The sequence below is a fragment of the Oxyura jamaicensis genome, chromosome Z (assembly GCF_011077185.1).
Source record: "Oxyura jamaicensis isolate SHBP4307 breed ruddy duck chromosome Z, BPBGC_Ojam_1.0, whole genome shotgun sequence".
Lineage (NCBI taxonomy): Eukaryota > Metazoa > Chordata > Aves > Anseriformes > Anatidae > Oxyura > Oxyura jamaicensis.
In genome coordinates, this window is record NC_048926.1 from 10,394,518 (window position 1) to 10,413,209 (window position 18,692).

At 43.2% G+C, this 18,692-nt stretch overlaps 1 protein-coding gene across 3 annotated transcripts in view; it reads left to right on the forward strand.

Moving 5' to 3' along the window:
* Positions 1–18,692, forward strand: part of LOC118156293 (phospholipid-transporting ATPase ID-like) — an 82,394-nt gene that overhangs the window by 48,744 nt on the left and 14,958 nt on the right. For all 3 annotated transcript variants that reach the window (XM_035310237.1, XM_035310238.1, XM_035310236.1), the window contains exons 10-19: positions 115–273; positions 1,255–1,343; positions 6,719–6,915; positions 8,631–8,839; positions 11,055–11,098; positions 12,642–12,807; positions 13,211–13,399; positions 13,785–13,900; positions 15,561–15,725; positions 17,951–18,062. In XM_035310237.1, the coding sequence (XP_035166128.1) occupies positions 115–273; positions 1,255–1,343; positions 6,719–6,915; positions 8,631–8,839; positions 11,055–11,098; positions 12,642–12,807; positions 13,211–13,399; positions 13,785–13,900; positions 15,561–15,725; positions 17,951–18,062 (1,446 nt within the window). The remainder of the gene's footprint in view (positions 1–114; positions 274–1,254; positions 1,344–6,718; positions 6,916–8,630; positions 8,840–11,054; positions 11,099–12,641; positions 12,808–13,210; positions 13,400–13,784; positions 13,901–15,560; positions 15,726–17,950; positions 18,063–18,692) is intronic.

The following is an 18,692-nucleotide window of genomic DNA, read 5'->3' on the forward strand; positions in this document are numbered from 1 at the left end:
ACAGTCTGTTATTACTGTCTAATATTGCCTGTCTGGGGATCCCATGAGAATGCACTATTGATCAACATATTTCTAAGTTACAAAGATTTTTACCAGTTTTTTTTTCTTAAACAGGTGAAGTTAAATGCGAGGCACCAAATAACAAGCTGGATAAATTCACAGGAACTCTTACTCTTCGAGGAGAGAAGTATGCCCTGGACAATGAGAAGATGTTGCTGAGAGGCTGTACTATTAGGAACACAGAGTGGTGCTTTGGTCTTGTTATTTATGCTGGTGGGTAGAAAAACTGACATGTGAATTTCAGAGCATGAAAGCTTTAGCACAGGAGCACATCTCACTAGTAAGGACAAAGGAACCAAATATCTTCCGCTTTGGAAAATATGTTTCTAACTTCTAAAAAAAAAAATAACAGAAGCAAACAAACAAACAAAACAACAACAACAAAAAATAATGCATGCAATCCCTTAGTTTAAATCTAGGCTAGGAATTTTGCATACTGTAGGGGATTTTAACCTGACATTTTTAACATTGGTCTAAAGGAGAAAACTGGGTTGCAAATGATACAATATCCGATCTTACTTAAATGTTTTTGTTAGCAGAACTAGACTCTTATTTCTGAAAAACATGCAGCAAAGTATATGAGAAAAGTCTTGGTCACTCAATATGGAAGCACTTAAGAATGAAATCTGAATTAAATCTGCCATTAGTGACCCATGTTGGGTCAATAGGAGTCTCTCTCCCCAGACTTCTTCAAAATTTCCCACTCTTAAGTATATCCAATTAAAAATTCCACAGCATTTCTGTATGACTTCAATCCATATTGGAATATCAGGGCCATCAATGATATTATTGTAGACTATTACTCTATTGCTTTATACAAGCATAGACCTTCTATTGTTTCTATAGTGCTGTAGACATATGAGACAATGTATAACGTGTCACTAATAACAGAGCAGTATCAGGTATTCTGTGAAAAGTAATTCACCCTGAAAGGGAGGATTGACTGCTGAAAAAAGAGAATGGATCAAAATACAGAATTAATGGCTTTATGTGACTCTTTCTATATAATCTAAGGGAAGAGACTTAAACTTTTTCTGCCTAAATTTTCCACTATCATTGTAAACTGTATGCACCTACCTTCAAGAAAGCTGTGATGGGTATTTTTGCTGTAGAGCACAGTGAGGCCTCAGAGGGAACTGGCTTTAGAACTGCTAAACTTCCTTTTTAAAATTCATGAACTTGTTTAATCTCCAGGGCCAGACACCAAACTAATGCAGAACAGTGGAAAAACAACTTTTAAGAGGACAAGCATTGATCGGCTCATGAACGTCCTTGTGTTGATGGTAAGTCTGATTAGTTTAGCTTAATTTCTTCAGATGTGTTCATCACTTCCAGATGCTCCACCTCTTTGTCCACACAAATGAGGGAGTATCAGAAGTGACTTGTGATAAAAAGAAAAATTCTGTAGAAATGTATTAGTAGACTGAGTCCTGTAGTGCCTCTGCAAACCCATCTTGCAAAGCAAGGCCATTACATTGACAATGTTAAGAACCTTTCTTATGAGCTTTTCATTTGCTGTGCTCTCACTTGCTTTACTTTTTTTTTTCTATTTGTGAGAATCACTTTGAAGCCCACAAATGCCTTTTTCTCTATTAATTTTGTCATTTTATATTTTTTTAAACATTAGCAGTTCTCTCTCTTCTTCCTGATTTCCTGGCATCTTTGGTATCTGCACAGGACTTGGTAATTGAGTTTGCTAATTTACATGATGCCAGCTTTTGTCTTATCACATTAAGGTAAAAAGTTAGACATGGTCCTGTTAATACCCAGAAACTGGTGTTTTTAGCAGCTGGCAAATTTGAGAATGCTAATCTTATATTACAGGCACTCTCCATAGATGATAAAACAGATCTAAGCTGAGGTTTACACTACCCAGTAGTTGTAACAAATGGCAAACACTTCCAGGCAGAGGTAGTGATTCTTTTGCAGACTCCCCCAAGGTTTTACTACTTGAGTTCAAAGCTGCTCAGGGAAGGGACCATTCTGGTTGTTACTGCTGTTCTTCCGAGGCATGTGTTCTGATGGTGCTTTACTCAATGCTGTTTTTAGAAAAGCTATTTAGTTTCAAGGATTTATTTTCCTTCAGATGCAATCATGTCATGCTTTTTCATGCATGCTGCACTGCCTTCAGTTTGTGACAGTGGGGAGGTCCTACAGCTCCTGTGGTCATCCACCACTGCCATCTGTTTCCTCTTCTTCCCTCCTGCCCTTGCCCTCCATCCCACCCTGGCAGCAGGGCTGGGGTCCAGATCCATCCCATGGTACTGGAGTAAGGCCTGGGGAAGACAGAGCTCCAGGTGTCCAACAGCATCCTGCCTACCACAGCCCAGGGCAAAGCCTGTGCAGGGCTGTTCTGAGCTCTCCCTGCCCTCCATGACGGTATGCCTCACAGCACAAACATCTCCAATCCCCATCCTGGCCAATTCATCCTAGACCCTGTCCTTTTTTTTTTTTTTTTTTTTTTCTGTCAGAATCCCAAAAGCTCTTTAGTTGGGTCCCAGGATGTGAGACATTGCTGGGCAGAGCAGGTTGTGCCTAGGAGACTGAAATTAGACCAGAAAAACTGTGGTTAGACTGACTGCCAGGGCTGTGAAGTTATGTCCTGCACATCTGCATGTGTATATTTGCTGTGAAGCAATGCTACAGCACAGAGAGCCATTCCAGGGTCATCTTCAGGCTCTCTGGAGTCCTTGCTCAGTGTATGGTGAGGACACTCCCTAGACTTTAGTAACACCAATCTCTGCCAAGTGAAATTCCTGCCTATCATCATCAGCTTGTTTTCTTCCCTTGATCTTAAGGGAACAGCAAAACCAAGCAAGGTTTGGGCATCTAACGTTCAGAATTTTGCAGGGTTCTGAAAAACTTTATGTTTTTAAAGGTGCTCTGCTACATCTGGAAAGCAGCAGGGAACAGAGATGTAGGGGATCCAAAGAGCAAAGAAATGAAGCACAGAAAAACTGTGCAACGAACTCAGAATTCAGCATTCAGTGAAGGTTTGCCAAAATGTTCTTTCACAAGTCAAGGGTCCCACCCAGAGCTTTCAGTCTGTTTGGCCTCTCTTCATCAAGATGGATTTACTTCTTGGCTCCATTAAAAAAAAAAAAAAAAAAAAAAAAAAAGAGCAAGTTGCAGTGGATTGCATCAGCCTCTGCCTGGGTTCTGGGACACTGTTGGAGCAAAGCATGTGTTTTTCTCCTTTATGCATTTTTAAGGCACCTAACATTTTGGTGTCTGAGTACAACTCTGCCCTAACGCAAGAAACAGGCTCTTGGCACACCGAAGGGGATGTGGCATCAGGTCCGTCCAACAATTTGGGTGGTCAAAGGTTGCGAAGTGCAGTCATAAAAAGAGGCACTATATTGCGCTCTTGAGTTTGGAAATACAAGCAGCCACAGCTTGCTATAAATAGCTTGTTTTAGCTTAATGAAACTTGTTCCACGTTAACACTGGCAAAGCTATTTTGTGTTTAATTGTCCGTAAAACTTCAGGAACAAATCAGTTTTTGGCAGGGCATGCCAAGGGAGACCTGGTTCAGCATTGATCCTGGTCTGTCCCTACAGGGGTTAATTGGGAATAAACCTTTCCAGACGGAAACCATCACTGTTTGTTCATGTTTGGGAGCATTTCTCTCTGCAAGGCTCTTTGGCCGCACAGGGCAGAAAACTGCAGGAGAGGAACACAGCATTTCTTGGGGAAAGATGTGAATATTCCTCGGCCGTGGCCACTACTGCCAGAGCCAGGAATGTTTTTTCCTCCAAAACTTACTTTTTTTGCAGGTTTGGGGAGGCACATTTTCAGATAAATACAGTCGTCTGCTTCATCACTAAATGCCTTATTGCTTAAAATCCCAGAGCAGAACTCAAGTGCCAGCAAAGAAACCAAGACTGTTTTAATTCTCTGTCTGAAAGGAAATGTCTATCCGAAGTCAGCTCCTCCTTCCAAAAGTCTGACTCAGTCCTGCAGAGGATCCATCTCTGCATAGGCAGGTCCCTGAGAGGAAGGCTGCTGGTGGTGGGAAGTGTCCCCGGTCTGTGATCAGGTTTATTCACATCCTTCTCTTGCAGAGCTGCGGCAATGATTACAACACCCTACACGCAGTTGTTTCTCTGTAGAGAAATTTATCTCCGGGGCCACTGTTAACGGCTCGGTCTTTCAGATTTGTCTGAAAGCAAACAGCATGTTAGTGGTCTTTGTGTAAGTGTGAGGACTGCACACTGCATTGTCATGCAAAATGGACATAAAGCAAAATAAAGTCATAAAGCAAATGCAGTAGTAGACACGAGCTGCAGTATTACAGGAGAGTTCAGCTGTCTTGCCCCACATGTATGTCTGTTGCTAAAGTTTACACTGAATTTCCTAGATAGATTTATGATGACAAACTGACAAATTTTAACCTGTGGGGTAATGAGGAATCATTCAGGGTACGGCGATAGGATAAAAGAGCCAGGTGCCTTTTCTAATTCATTTCTTTTATAACAGACAAGGTCTGCAGAGAGAAGTCATACCTTTTCCTTGACCAACTGAAATACCTCTAAAAATGGATGGGATCATCTGTTTTCTCCATCTATTGGTTTAATAAAGCACATAACCTGTTCCTGGGTCATGCTTCTCACATATCCTTAGATCATCATGATTACAACAGCTCAAAATGAAGTCTGTTTTTAGTGCTGGCCACAGAGGTTTATAAACACCCCACCACATTCCTTACTAGCAAGCAATATTGTCTGCATTTCACCAGTGGGGTAATTTATTGGGCTTCCCACAATTACTCAGAAAAACTACTACTGTTGTGGGAAATAAATGTGCCTCCTGAAACTCAGCCCAATACCTCTATTTACGGAAGTACCCATTTACCATCTTCTAGGTATTAAAACTCAAGTTGGTTGGACATGAACTTTTAACCAAGTGATTCAAATCATGCCATAAAGTATCACTCTCCCCCTCATAGGTTACCTCAGCAATACAAACATCTGCTATGCCAGCAATGTTTCTACATTTGTACCACAATTATTGTTTCAAAAATAGTTGAATAGTTGTTTACTGTTGTAATGTGGTTATTGCTGAGTGGCCTTATACATAATAGCCCAGTGTACTGATATTTCCTCTAATGACTAATTGTTATAATTACTAATAATGAACTAATGACCATAGTTGCAAGAGATTTTTCATTGTGCTGTTGTGCAGCCTGTTGATTCCGTATCTTCACATTTCTGTTAGGACGGTAGATGTTTTAAGGCAAACGTTTGGAGAAGTTGGTATCAACAGAATTGTTTTTATTATCATTTGTCCAGGAATGATGTCATTCTAGCTTCTGTTTATCTTTCCCACAATCACAGTTTCAACCTTTGAAATATTTTAATTATGTTAACAGATTTTCAGTATGGTGGAGCTTCACAGTTTTAAAGCATTGTTAAAAATTAACTTCATTTGTTAAGAAAATTTCTCAGTCCCTTCAAGCTTTCAGCTTTAAATTACCTGGACCCACTGATTTGAAAATGCTTATTATTAGCAGGTAGAGACACATATTGTTCCTTGTCACAGTAGGTATACTGACTTTTCCATCTGCTACATCATATGGGATAGATACATACTTCTGCTTCATTCCCCCATCATTCATGGAGGAACATCTGTTGAATGTCTGCCTTTTCCACAACTCTATTAGTGAGTTTACTGTTTTCTTGGTATTTGCATCGCCATGAGGTAGTCACAAGGTCTGTAATTCATTGCAGTTCATATTAATTTCTACTATCTCTCCTTCTTCCCCTTCTCTTTCCATTCTTTTCCAAGTAATTGTATTGCTATGTTCTTATCTTATTTAACAACAATAACAACAACAAAAATACAAAACAAACAAACAAACAAACAAACAAAAAAACACCTTCTATGACCTACGTAATACTTTCATGTCTATGAAATTGTGTTCCTGAGAAAGTCCCCATTTTCATTAAGGTGTTCCGCTTTGGGATTTTCTTCCCAGTTGCTGTTCCCCTTGTTGCTTTAGGCTTCACAAAATAGGCCTCCCTAAAGTCCAAGGATACACCTCACTGGTTTCTGTTGCTTTCTGTTTGCTCAAACGAAATGTAATCAGATTGTGATGGCAGGTACCAAGGCAACCATTAGTTCTAAGTCAGTGATTAACTCTCCTTTAACCATCAGAAGGGTATCCAGTGCTGAATTCCAACCTGCACAGTGCTGGATTTCCTGAATTACAAATTGTCTTTACTAATTTTTCAGATATGGTGAGGAAACTATGGCACATCTGGCTAACAGTCAGATAAAGTCCTCCAGGGAGTTTCTATTCCCAAACGTGCAGCCAGATATTTGAAGAGCAGCAGCTCAACTCACCTCTAATGAGATCTGATGTACTGCAGCCAGCTGCCCATGGGCACCCTGTTTTAGATCTCTACTTAAAATGACTCTGCTCTCTACTTAAAGCCCCAAATGGCTAAAGACTCTGCACTGTGTAGTGTCATCTTTGAGACAAAGTGTCATATTTTCGCCTGTTTTCCTCTTCCATTCCTATGAGCCTTCCTCAGTGATTCAAGCTGTCCAACCCCTTTTGATTAGGGTCATCCAATTTACCTGTACCTAACAAATTATTTGTTTCTAATATGCAGTTTTTGTTGTTGTTGTTGTTGTTTTTTTCCTTTTCTTCCAGATCTTTGGATTTTTAGCACTGATGTGTCTTATCCTAGCCATTGGCAATGGCATATGGGAGTCTGATAAGGGCTACAACTTCCAAGTGTATCTGCCCTGGGCAGAGGGTGTCAACTCTGCCTCCTACTCCGGCTTCCTCATGTTCTGGTCATATGTGATCATTCTAAACACAGTGGTGCCAATTTCGCTCTATGTCAGGTAAGTGCCTGAAACTCCTTTCATGTTTCACTTAGGAGAGTTTTAGCTTTTGAATTATCTGGGAGCAGCATTCTTCCCTGACATAAATGCAACCCCATTGTGGATGTTCCCACACAGCCAAGGCCAGCTCTATGCTGTTGACATCTAGTGAAGACACCTCATAGCCACTGTTTTTTATGGGTCTTAATAAATTGTGTCATTTTAAAAGAACAGGGGAGTAAATACGTGTTGTCTTTTTTAGTGAGACCCTCTCTTCTTCTCCCTCTGTCTAGACATTATTTGACAGGGCCTAAAAAAGCTTTGATGGGTAACTCCACAACACAGTGGTGCTTTGCTTCTCTGCTTTCTGCTGGCTTCAGAGGTCTTTGTCAGGGCTGGAGCTGAGACAGCAGTGAGCCTTGGAGCAGGAGAGGATGATTTTGCATTTGGAGGAGAGGTGTAAGGGTAGGATGCTATGGGAGTGAGACTGGAAACCTGCTCCTGGTAGCTTCTTGCTCTCCCATTTGCATTGCCGACCAAAGTGAATAGCACGTTCTTTGAGGTGGCTTCAAGGCTCAAGTGAGGTGTGGATTGACAGGTACGTAGGTGTAGTTAGGCTGAGGATCTGAAGTGCCTGGTGCTTCATGAACACTGTCAGCTCCATCACTTCCCAGAGAACACAGTGCTCTGTTGGTTGTTGCAGATAGGCAAGCAGGGTTAAAGGGTAGGAATTGTGGATGAGTTGCCTCCAAAACTTTGAGGTTGCAGTGTAGACTGACAAGGTTGCTATAATTTATCCCTGAACCCAGATCTTCAGGGAGAAATGCCACTGACTGCAGAGCAAACCCTTGCTGTGTGGTTCACAGAGAACGTTTGTGAAAAGCTTGCCATGTCAAACCGCAAAGGACAGATCTTAGCTACTGATGCTGCCCTTTTCCTGGAGCTGCTGGGAGGGTGAGGAGTTACGCTCAGAGCTGCAGGGTCGGAAGTTGCATTCTGAGACTCTTTTGTGTTGGTAAATACGAGGAATTCATCCCATTCCTCCCCATTGTGTCAAGCCAGCAGCGAAGTGGAAACTCATGCTGTCTGTGAGCTGATATTGCTCCATGATTGTATTGAGTTACACAGTGACTCACTTGTTCTCATGGTCTGGGTTGTTTGCGCTCATCCCTGGGGCACCACAGAGCAGATCAGCCCCAAATTTCACTGAAAGCCTTCCCTAAACTGCACAAAATGAAACACCCTGTTGCTGCCGCCTCGCTTTTTAGTCCGGTGACTCTTGCCTGCCCTGCATGGACTGCCACTTTTTCACAGCAGGGTTAATGTAGCATTGGGGTAGTCTGGGTTAAAATGATGTATTGCTGGTTTTCTTAACTCATTGCCCTGCCTAAGGACTTCTGTTGCAAAAAGATAGCCTCAACTGAAGCAAGTGCAGGCTGAAAGCAAGCATCACATTTTTGAAATTTCCTGTGTACTGCAGAAACTTCTCAAATATATTTATAAGAAGTTGTTTTATAAATAAAGGAAATGAATTTACTATAAGCCTATCAGATCATTTCAGTGAGGTTTGCTTCAGCTTTGCTTACAACAGGCCACTTAAGGACAACCTGATGAGTACGCCCTGTCATTGCCTTCAACGTTGTTTTCTAGCTGCGGTTTCTGATGGTAGCTGAAGATAAAGATCTTGTCCTTTAAACTAATAAATATTCCATTGCCTTCTCTTTTGGGTCTACTAGCGTAGAGATTATACGCTTGGGTAACAGTTTCTACATTGACTGGGACCGCAAAATGTATTACCCACCGAACGACACGCCCGCCCAGGCCCGTACCACTACACTCAATGAAGAGCTGGGGCAGATCAAGTACATCTTCTCGGACAAAACAGGGACTCTCACTCAGAACATCATGTGTTTCAACAAGTGCTCCATCAATGGCAAATCCTACGGTATATTATCCATTTGTCTTATTCTCTGGGTTTTACACCTCTCAGTTGAGTGAAACTAAATATGATATCCAAAAGAGAGTGTTTTTACTGTGGTATCAAGTGCAGGGTCCAGAAGAGAGTGTTCTGTAAGAAGCTGTGGTATAAGTGCAGTGCTGTCTATCAGATACACCTGAACAGCTTAGATATTACATTATTTAAATATCTTAATACCATTTTCCTATTCTTTGCTTCCCCGATTTGCTACCCCTTTACCTCCCTTTTTCTGCCCCATTATCCATTCAACTAAAGAACCTGCACCTTATTACTTTGTCCCTCATTGATCCCAGTTTTACTACATCTGTACCCAAATGTGTTCTTTTTTCTGATATCCCTAGCTAGGTGATCTCAGCCTTTCATGGTATTACTGATATGGTTACCCAGCTATTACTAGCCCTGCAAAACTCAACTCCCCCAAACATCCCCAGCCCATTCCAGCGATATGCGGGGTGCAGGTGTTTCTCACATGATTCCCTCTTATCAGCCACTCCTCACAGTGCTGTCTGTAACTTTTGTCAGCTACTTATACTGCTACTCTCCCATTCAGTAATTTCTCCCATCATGAGCAGTTTTCCGCATCCCTTTCAGGTTGCTTAACCTTCAGTCAGTGCCTAGTCAATGGCACAGTCATTCATCTGCAGTCCTAGCTTACTTGACCTACCAGAAGAAAGAATAGTTTGTAGGGAGTTGGAAAAGTTGGTAGCATTGTTAGATCCTAATTATCATTGCCATAACAGGCTCCTTCATTGTACAGCCCCAGGCAATTTTCTTCACCCTCCTCAGGAGGTGCTAACCATTCACAAACTAATTGATTAACATCATTACATCCCCCCAGAGAAATTAGTCACATCCTATTTGGAGATGGATGTTGTTTTGCCTGTATGAGACCTGCTGATGGACTGATGTGCCAGAACGCTCATCTTTTTTTCTCAGTGCAGCCTTTTGATCTAATTAAAGGAGTTACTTCTTCCTGTAAATCTAGCTTTGTCTGTATTTGGGCAACACAACGTCTGTAACAGTAGTGTTATGCTGTCCAGAGCTGGTGCTGCTAAACAGTTTGAAAAATTTCAGTCTGTTTATTCATATATCCTGTAGTTTATTTTTCTGAAGTGGATGTCACCAATGTTAACATAGACATAGGATGTGTGTTCAAGAAATGAACGGGAAATAAGTGGAAAGAATGCAGACAGTCTACTGCCTATTTTTTTCTAAATGCTTAGCTGATTCTCCAAAATACTTTGGATTTTACACTCGCGGCATTTTTGAAAGCCATGCCAGAAGAAAGAATGAATTGGTTCTGCTGCCAGGAAGGAGGCTATGGAGGCTTAGGCTCTGCATTGAGGAGGAGGTGTCTAATACCCTTTTGGTTACAGTTCTCAGTGGGATCAACTGATGTGCAAATCTCAAGAGAGATTCCTTCCAAGTTTTTTTCTACAACTTCAGGGCTTTTGTGAGGGAGTACCAGTACCCAGCATTAACTGTAGCCATCACAGTTGAGGTTACTGGTGCAGGTATGGATTGGTCATTCATGTAATTTGCTGTATTTCAATCTTACTTCTATGAAGTATTGAATCTGGCTGGCCTGGACACAGTCCAGAGCTTCCTAGTGAAATTTTTGTCCAGGCTTTAGTAGTGAAACTCCATTTCATTGGGGTTGAGATGCCATTCGTTTCTAGATCATCAGTTCAGGGAAAATGAATGCAGCAGCCTTGCTACCCAAGCATGGGAAGAAGGGGCTTTATCAACTTCTCTTCAGTTGTCCAGGAACTTCTACAAACCCAATATAAGCCTGGAGTTGGATTTTGTCTCCCATTCTGAAAGAAAGGCAGAAGAGAAGTCATACCCTGAAAACACTCTCCTAGCACTATGTCCCTTCTGGGCAGAAGCCAATTCTTTACCCAAATGCCAGTCATCTTTATGACAACTGCCTTTTGTTTTCAGCATCTGTCAGTCCTTGGATTTTATCATGGATTGACATAGGATCTGACTGATATGAATCATCAGTTCCCAGTCCCCAGGTCAAGATATTTGTGTTACTCACACTTTTAAATTTAATACTAGCTTCAAAGCTATTTATTTTTTTATTCATTCATTCATTCATTTATTTATTTTGGTAGAGATGCTCAGAGACCTCTTATCTGAAGCTTATGACTATAACCTGAGTCTTTCTTGCTTGCAGGTGATGTGTATGACATGTCTGGGCAAAGGATAGAAATAACTGAGGTAAGTGCTTAAATGCTAGCAGAATCTCTGCTTTCTGTGAACCTGGCTGCAGAGGTGCCAGTAGACAAATCCGACTCAGACATATTCACGTTCATGTTCCTCTTGATCCTGACAGCAGGGAGGTGTGTTCTTGTGGGCATCAGAGGCTTGTCAGAGTTGCATTCCCTTCCAGTAAGGCTGCTTTGAATTTGCAGGGTGGGCAGCCTGAGTATCTACTGTTCCTTCAGCTTCATATGACATCCTACTGCATGCACAGTTCCTCTGAACACTAGGCCATTGATATGGCTTGGAAGCTTGGACACTGATGGATTTTATTATCCTTGGCAGTGAATTAAAGTTCTGACTGGGAATCAGTGAGTTCAGTTCATATGCATAACAAGGTCACTGTCAAATTCCCCTATGTCTGGACACTGGAAAGTGTGAAAATGAGTGACTTCTCCATTTCTATCCAGCCTCTGCTTGTTGGCAGAAACGCGCATTTTGGATTTCATTGCTTAAAATGTCTGAAAACTGCAAGCAGTGATCCAAGTAACAAATGGCAAAATGATGACGAAAATCCCACTCCTCATTCCAGTGATTCATTTCCAGGCACTTTAAAACTACGCACTGAAATTGACTGCTTGTACTGAGTGCTGTCCCACCAGGCTGCCCTCGCTCCACCAGCAAAATGCAAAGGGCTGGCTTGCTGGGGGAGAGACGCTGGTCTCCTGCCAATTCACCACCCAGCAGCTCCTCCTGCCCCAATACAAAATAGAGCAGAGTCCTGCAGGTTAAAAGGATGCTGCCCACACATTCACGGAGTTGGAGTGTCCGGGCCTTGTTGCGTAAATCAGTGTAGGTGGGGGGCCTGTGCTCATGTGGCAAGTGCTGAATGTCAGCTGGAGCAGGTCAGAAGGATGGATGACTCCCATCCTGGAAACTCTGAGCTCACTGGGATGGGGCGGGAGTCGGGATCATCCTGGGCAGGCTCTGCAGTGCATTCCTCCGTGACACTTCATGCTTTGAGCTTCTGGCTGTTTCTTCACTATGTTCCCCTCTGCTTGGGACTCCTTGTTTTCGGACAGTAAGGGCGGTGCCTGTGGAGCTGAATCTTTACATCACTTGTCTGTCATCTGTTTCCATATCAGGGCTTTTTCTTGCTTTGGGAGAATAGGGTGGGGAACACAGCCTTTTGAATTCGGCCTCCACACACCCCTGTCCTGGACAACTGTTGAAATCAGAAGGATGATACCTCCAACAAGCCATGTTTTGAAGACGTTTCTTTAGCAGGGATCCTGTAGGAACATTTGCTTTGGTACAGCAAGGCATCTTTTTGGGTAATCAGACTATCACCCTCAGTGCTGCTCAGAAAGGCACCTCAGGTGCCTGCCCTCTGCTTTAACTCAGTAGCTTTTGAGGCTTCCCACTTACTCAGATGGATTAGTCTCTGTCATGAACAGCCCTGTGAGAGAGGGACCTCTGTAAATGTAAGAAAGAGAGGGGGGCTGTCATGTGCAGGTGTCAGTGAGAGCTCTACAAATAACACAAAGCCATGTTTTTGCAGAACACAGAGAAGGTTGATTTCTCCTACAACCCATTAGCCGACCCAAAGTTTGCCTTCTATGACCACAGCCTGGTCGAAGCTGTGAAGCTGAGTGATGTCCCAACCCACAGGTTCTTCCGCCTGCTCTCACTTTGTCACACAGTGATGCCAGAAGAGAAGAAAGAAGGTGAGGACTGTTAAAGGTAACAGACTGAGTGGTTCTGTTCACCTTGCACCACCACAGTGTGTCTTCTCTTCACAGAAGCTTTTACTGGTCCTGTTGGTTCCCTGGTGATTTTCTGTAGTATGGTGGCACATAATTTAGTGTTTTTGGAGTTGCCACATTGGAGCAGAAAGGACCAGAGCCTCTAATCCCCATGTGTTTCTGTGGAGGAGATGACATTACTGCCACCACCACACCTCACGTGCAGAAACTGCAGGTGCCACAGCTTTCCTGTGGTGGCAGACAGCTTGCCCAGCTCCTTCTCTGTTCCACACATAGATAACTGCTACAAAAATGGTTGTCACTTTATATTTGTTAATCTCAGAAGCAAAGTAAAAGCCATGTAATTTTTATTCTTTCACCTTAGGTAACTTGGTGTATCAGGCCCAGTCTCCTGATGAGGGAGCTCTTGTCACTGCTGCCAGAAACTTCGGATTTGTGTTCCGAGCTCGCACGCCAGAGACCATCACTGTTGTGGAAATGGGAGAAACGAAAATCTATAAACTGCTGGCTATTCTCGATTTCAACAATGTCCGCAAGCGAATGTCAGTTATCGGTATGCTCCTTTCGCTCCCTTCTTTCCTTCATGGCTTTTCAGGCTTTTAAGCACCTTTACTGGCAGCAGGACCATTACCCCAAGAACAAGTTGTTCTTGACTTTTGAATGCAGATGTCCTGCCTGAAGATCTGCTTGTAGGAACCACAGAATCCAACAGAGCATCTGCTCAGACCAATGCAATCTGGGTGTAGTTGCCTGTGGTGCTACCACTAAGGCTGATGGTAGTTGCACTGTTTTCTGTACTAAGCAAAGCTCATCTTGATTCCTGGGAGTTTGCCATCACTTGCTAGAGTCTGGATACATCTGAAAACTTTTGTTTTGATGCTATGAATCTTGAGTGCTTCAGTCTGGTATCTGTTGAATTTCTCTCTTCTTCCTTATAGTGCGGAGTCCCGAAGGGGACTTGACTTTATACTGCAAGGGGGCTGACACCATTCTTTATGAACTGCTTCATCCATCCTGTGATTCTCTCAAGGAGGAGACAACTGAACATCTGAATGTAAGTGTTTTCTTCTGCACTGCAAATCTGCATTTGATGGTTGCCTTTTCTCCAGGCATGGAAATGTAATTTGTATTGAGACAAAAAAAAACAGATTTCAGAAGCAGCACCCAAACACCAAATATATGTATATGTATATTTCATGGGGGATTAAGAGGGAAATTAATTTCTAAAGCTTTAGGTATCAAATCAGCTATCACCAGTACCATTTGAACCACTCTAGGTTACCCAGAATATCTGGGTGTGAATGTCAAATACAATGCAGGACATTCAGAAGAGCTACATTACTGTGGAGTAGGAAGTGGAAGCCAGGCAGGACAGAGGAAATACCAGAATCAGCACTATATATCTGTGTTTTGGCAGCTAAATCCCATCCAATTCTGCTGTTATTGTACAAGGCAGGAGGCCAGCATATGTAGGCATGCCTTGATTGGAATAATTCAGGTGATCAGTAAAAGGGCCCCAGAGCCTTCTACCTTCTTGAATACAATTCAAATCTGCAGTGATTGTGATCTGAGAGGCCTCAGTCAGAAGGGACTGAGCAGGGCTGGGGAATAGTTGTGGCTGCCCCATCCCTGGAATTGTTCAAGCCCAGGCTGAATGGGGCTTTGAGCAACCTGGTCTGGTGGGAGATGTTGCTGCCCATGGCAGGGGGTTGGAATTAGGTGGTGTTTAAGGCCTTTTCCAGCCCAAACCATTCTGTGATTCTATGAGAGTCTCACTTCCCTCCCCTTCTTTCAGATCATATACAGGCTTATTGCCTGGGCAGCATGGAAAATTCAGCAGTCAGACTTCGTGGCTTTTTATATTGTTGGTGTAGAGTAAAATGTGGTGAGAGGTGGATGTCCTGTCCAACATTTACTCCCTCTTGTGATGCCAGCTCCTGCTGGTACGGAGCAGAACATGAGATAACAGAAAGATTTGCCAGGGAGGTTGAGCAATGGCACAAACATTGCTGCTCACTGCCTGGGGAAGCCAGAGAACGTTGTGTGTGAAGGAGAGGTCAGAGCACAGGGAGATGAGATGTAGATGTGGCCTGTCCCCAATGCACCTTTACTTCAGATCTGTTATTTTGGAATCCCAAAGGAGAAAGAAAGTGAATTTCCTGTTATGGGGGGAAGCCTCGGTTTGCAAAGAGGGGTCTCAGTTATACCACCAAACACAGAATTGTACTGTCAAACACTGAGAAATGTACTGTCAGTTGTACATCTACAGAAAGCACACTTACAAGGACTTGGAGAGGTGTCATGAGTGACTGCTCACCCTGCGCATTTAGAGCAGCCCCTCAACAAGCTGAGTGCAGCTCTGAAACTCAAGGCAGAGTTCAGCGTGTTTTATTTAGGTCTTACTATTCTGAACCACGTGTTAGGAAATGTGAACCTGGCAAACAACTGCCTGAATGAAGTAAAGTTTCAGACCCAGAATGTAAGAGAGGCCTTTTGAATTTGTTCTTTGTAAGGATGTAAAAGTGACCTGGAACTAGTTTTTTAAAAGCACCCTGAGGTTTGTGGTCTAAGGTGTGCTTTTTTTTTCACCTTTCCTCTGCAGACATTAGGTAACAATTTTCACAAATAGCTGTTTGCTTTCAGAGAGTCTTTTGTAAACCAGAGCAAGGAGTCTGTTCTCCTTCGGCTTATTCTGCCTCACCACTGTCTCGCAGGAGTTTGCTGGGGAAGGTTTGAGGACATTGGTCGTGGCCTATAAAAACTTGGATGAAGAGTACTTTCAGGACTGGATCAAGCGTCACCACGAAGCCAGCACTGCCTTGGAAGGACGGGAAGATAAATTGTCTGAGATATATGAAGAGATCGAAAAAGATTTAATGGTTGGTATTTCACAGAATCTGAGCCAAGCTCTGAGGGAGGCAGCCACGATAGTGGTTTGTGAACAAACAGCTCAGTGTGACTTCAGTAAACACTGCGCTGCAAACAGCTCGGTGGGTTGTGTGATGGGAGTGGTTTGAAATATGGCACTGCTGGGCTTTCGCTGGCACCCCCGTGAGGAGCCAGTAACCGGGGTGTCAGCCACCAGCGCCTGGGAATGGTGTTATTTTAACTCACGTGGGCATCAGAGTAGCTTTCTCATGAGGAAGTGACCTAGCAGAGCTTAAGGGAGATGACAGGGACACAAATATTTCATAGCCATCATTGTGCAAATGGCTGATCTATTTATTTTCCTCCATTTGAAATGGCAGGCAGTGAATAATCCCCAGGTCCCCCTCCATTTCAGAGGGCATCGTCTTTGTTCTTGCAGCCCCGGGCGGGATGGGGGGATGATGTCCATGAAGATGTTTGTGTCACTCTGAAATAGGGCTAAACTTGTGATCTTCAAGTCACTCTTTTCTCCACGAGTGTTGTTACAGCCCTGGGGTTTGCCTGTGTTTTACTGCCATGAATAATGAATGAAAAGGATGTGTGGGATCTGAGAGGAAGCAATTCAGCTTTTGCTCTCAGAGCAATGCTTTCCTGAGATCTTGGAAAGCTGGGGCGCTGCACTGTTGCTCCTTCCAGTAGCTGTATGCTCAGGATGCCAGCAGGGCCTGGGAAAAAGGACATGTGAGCCTAGAAGCAGCTGACCTCTGGAAGTAGCATAGTCCATGGGGCAGAGCCTGCTGCCCTCCTGGTCTCAACAGTGGGAAATGCTAATCCTGCAGTCCAGAGATTACATTGTGCAAACGCTGTGTGGGTCATGTCCAAAGCAGGAAAGACATGGGGGTTCAGGAGGTCAAGGAGACAGCTGCTTTGCACGTACAGGTTATGAAGCTCATGGCCTGAGTAGAGACAAGATCACTGGCTCACAGGAGAAAGAAGCGTGATTCAGAAGGAAACACAGTTTACACCAGACCCTTCTCTGCACCCTGTGTGGAAATTGTTTTACTTCCAGAAGGTGCTGCAGGTAGGGACAGAGAGTGGGTGTAGGAGTGCCAGAGAATGGATGCAAAGGCCAGACTCAGCACAGGAGTCTTGTGTAGGCATAGAAGGCTGCCAAGTATCACAGTCTGGTTGATGTCCCTGTGTGTAGCAGACCCCTGCTGGGGTCCTTAGAGTGAGTAAGGATATAAGAACAGCAAGGGGGAATAGGGAGGGATCATGGTTATATTCAGGGAATAGTAGTAAACATACTACTTAGCACTGATCAGCCTAAAAATTAAGGACAATGGATGTGGGAATGCAAGCTCTAAGTCTGTGTTCCTGGGTACTTTTGACATCAGTGTTCATCTCTGGGCTTCCAAGTCAGACTCAGGCTGTCAAGGATGAGCAGGTACTCCAAGAGGTGGCTTGTATACTTACAAGCATTTAAGTTTTCAAAAGCCTATGGAAAGTTTAAGTAGAGTTGTTGTATGTATTAATAACACTCAAAGCTGAGGAATGATGAACACCCCAGGAAACACAGAACATATCTTGTTCTTAAAGCCAGCCCTTGAATTTGGTCTCCCAACATCAGGAGGTATGTAGTAGCAGATACTGCCTAAACCTGACCTAGCAGTGAAACCTTCATGTCTCTTTGACAACAGGTTAAAGCCACCAGGTATCTCCAAAATGCAGAGAAAGCAGTAACTTTGAAATTACAAAGGTTTGTGTCCTGAGCAGTCTAGTGTTGTGGGGTGGTGTGGAGTAGGGGTGGGGATGAGTGTGTTGTGGGCTGGAGAAAATGCAGCCAGTTGCAGTATATGGCTGGGAGCAAGCTCCATGTTACAGGATGCATATGGAGCTTTGGGGACAGGAATCCCCATCTGTCATCATCCCTGTGTTAAATCTCTATCTGCTGTGAAAGTGACATGTGGAAGAACATGGACCTGTAGGTGTGCGAACATGTGGCAATTAATTTCAGGCATGTTCATGATACAGCTGAGTGTGGGGGATTAAAAAAATAAAACATTTGCAGGATCAGGGCTCTACTCCATACAGTAAATTTCCCGAGGAATAATGAAACTCAATGCAACCTTATTCCTGGATTTGTGCTTGCTTAAGTAACTACATAGAGGTCTAATGCTTTCTCCCTTACTCACAATGGGAATACTTAACAGCTCCCTGATTGTTTTCTGTTAAGCTGCTAGGTGCCACAGCGATTGAGGACAAGTTACAAGATGGGGTCCCGCAGACAATTGAGACTCTTGCCAAAGCCCACATTAAGATATGGGTTCTCACTGGAGACAAGCAAGGTAAAGGAGCTACAGCTCTGGATGTTTCCCTTCTCCTTCACTGGTGGGATGATTCTTCTAGGACTCGTGTTGTCATTGTCTCTCCTTTGAAAAACTGCAGAGATGATAAATTTACAGGGCTTTGCTTCATTGCCAGCTAGACAAAATTCCAGTTGACTGGAATTAGACCAGGTAACTGTAGCTGGTGCCTGTTCCTAATTCCTGTCCTGAGGCTGAAAGCAGTATGACAATAGCATCCGTTGCCGTTGGAGAGGTGATAATGAGGATCCTGTAGTCTCTGTTTTATGCTGTGAAAAGATGTCACTTTAGTACAGTTGACTGTCCTGTTGAAGAAGGCTTGAAAAAATTTGGTCCCAGTTTCCAGGAACTTTAATGCTAATGTTGATCTTCGATCTGTTTCAATGTGGTCCTGGCATTCATATTCCAGAATGGAGATGGAGAAAACATAACCTTCTGGAAAAAGCATTAAGTTGGAAAGAACTGTGAATAGAATCCAGTGATTTTTTTTTTTTTTCTTTCAGAAATAGCAACCTTTCTGAAACAATGGTGTTTTCAGGAGACCAAAAGTAATTGTAAATCATTTCATCCAAAAAACAAGCAAAGAACTTTTGAGAAAAATAAAGTGTCTCA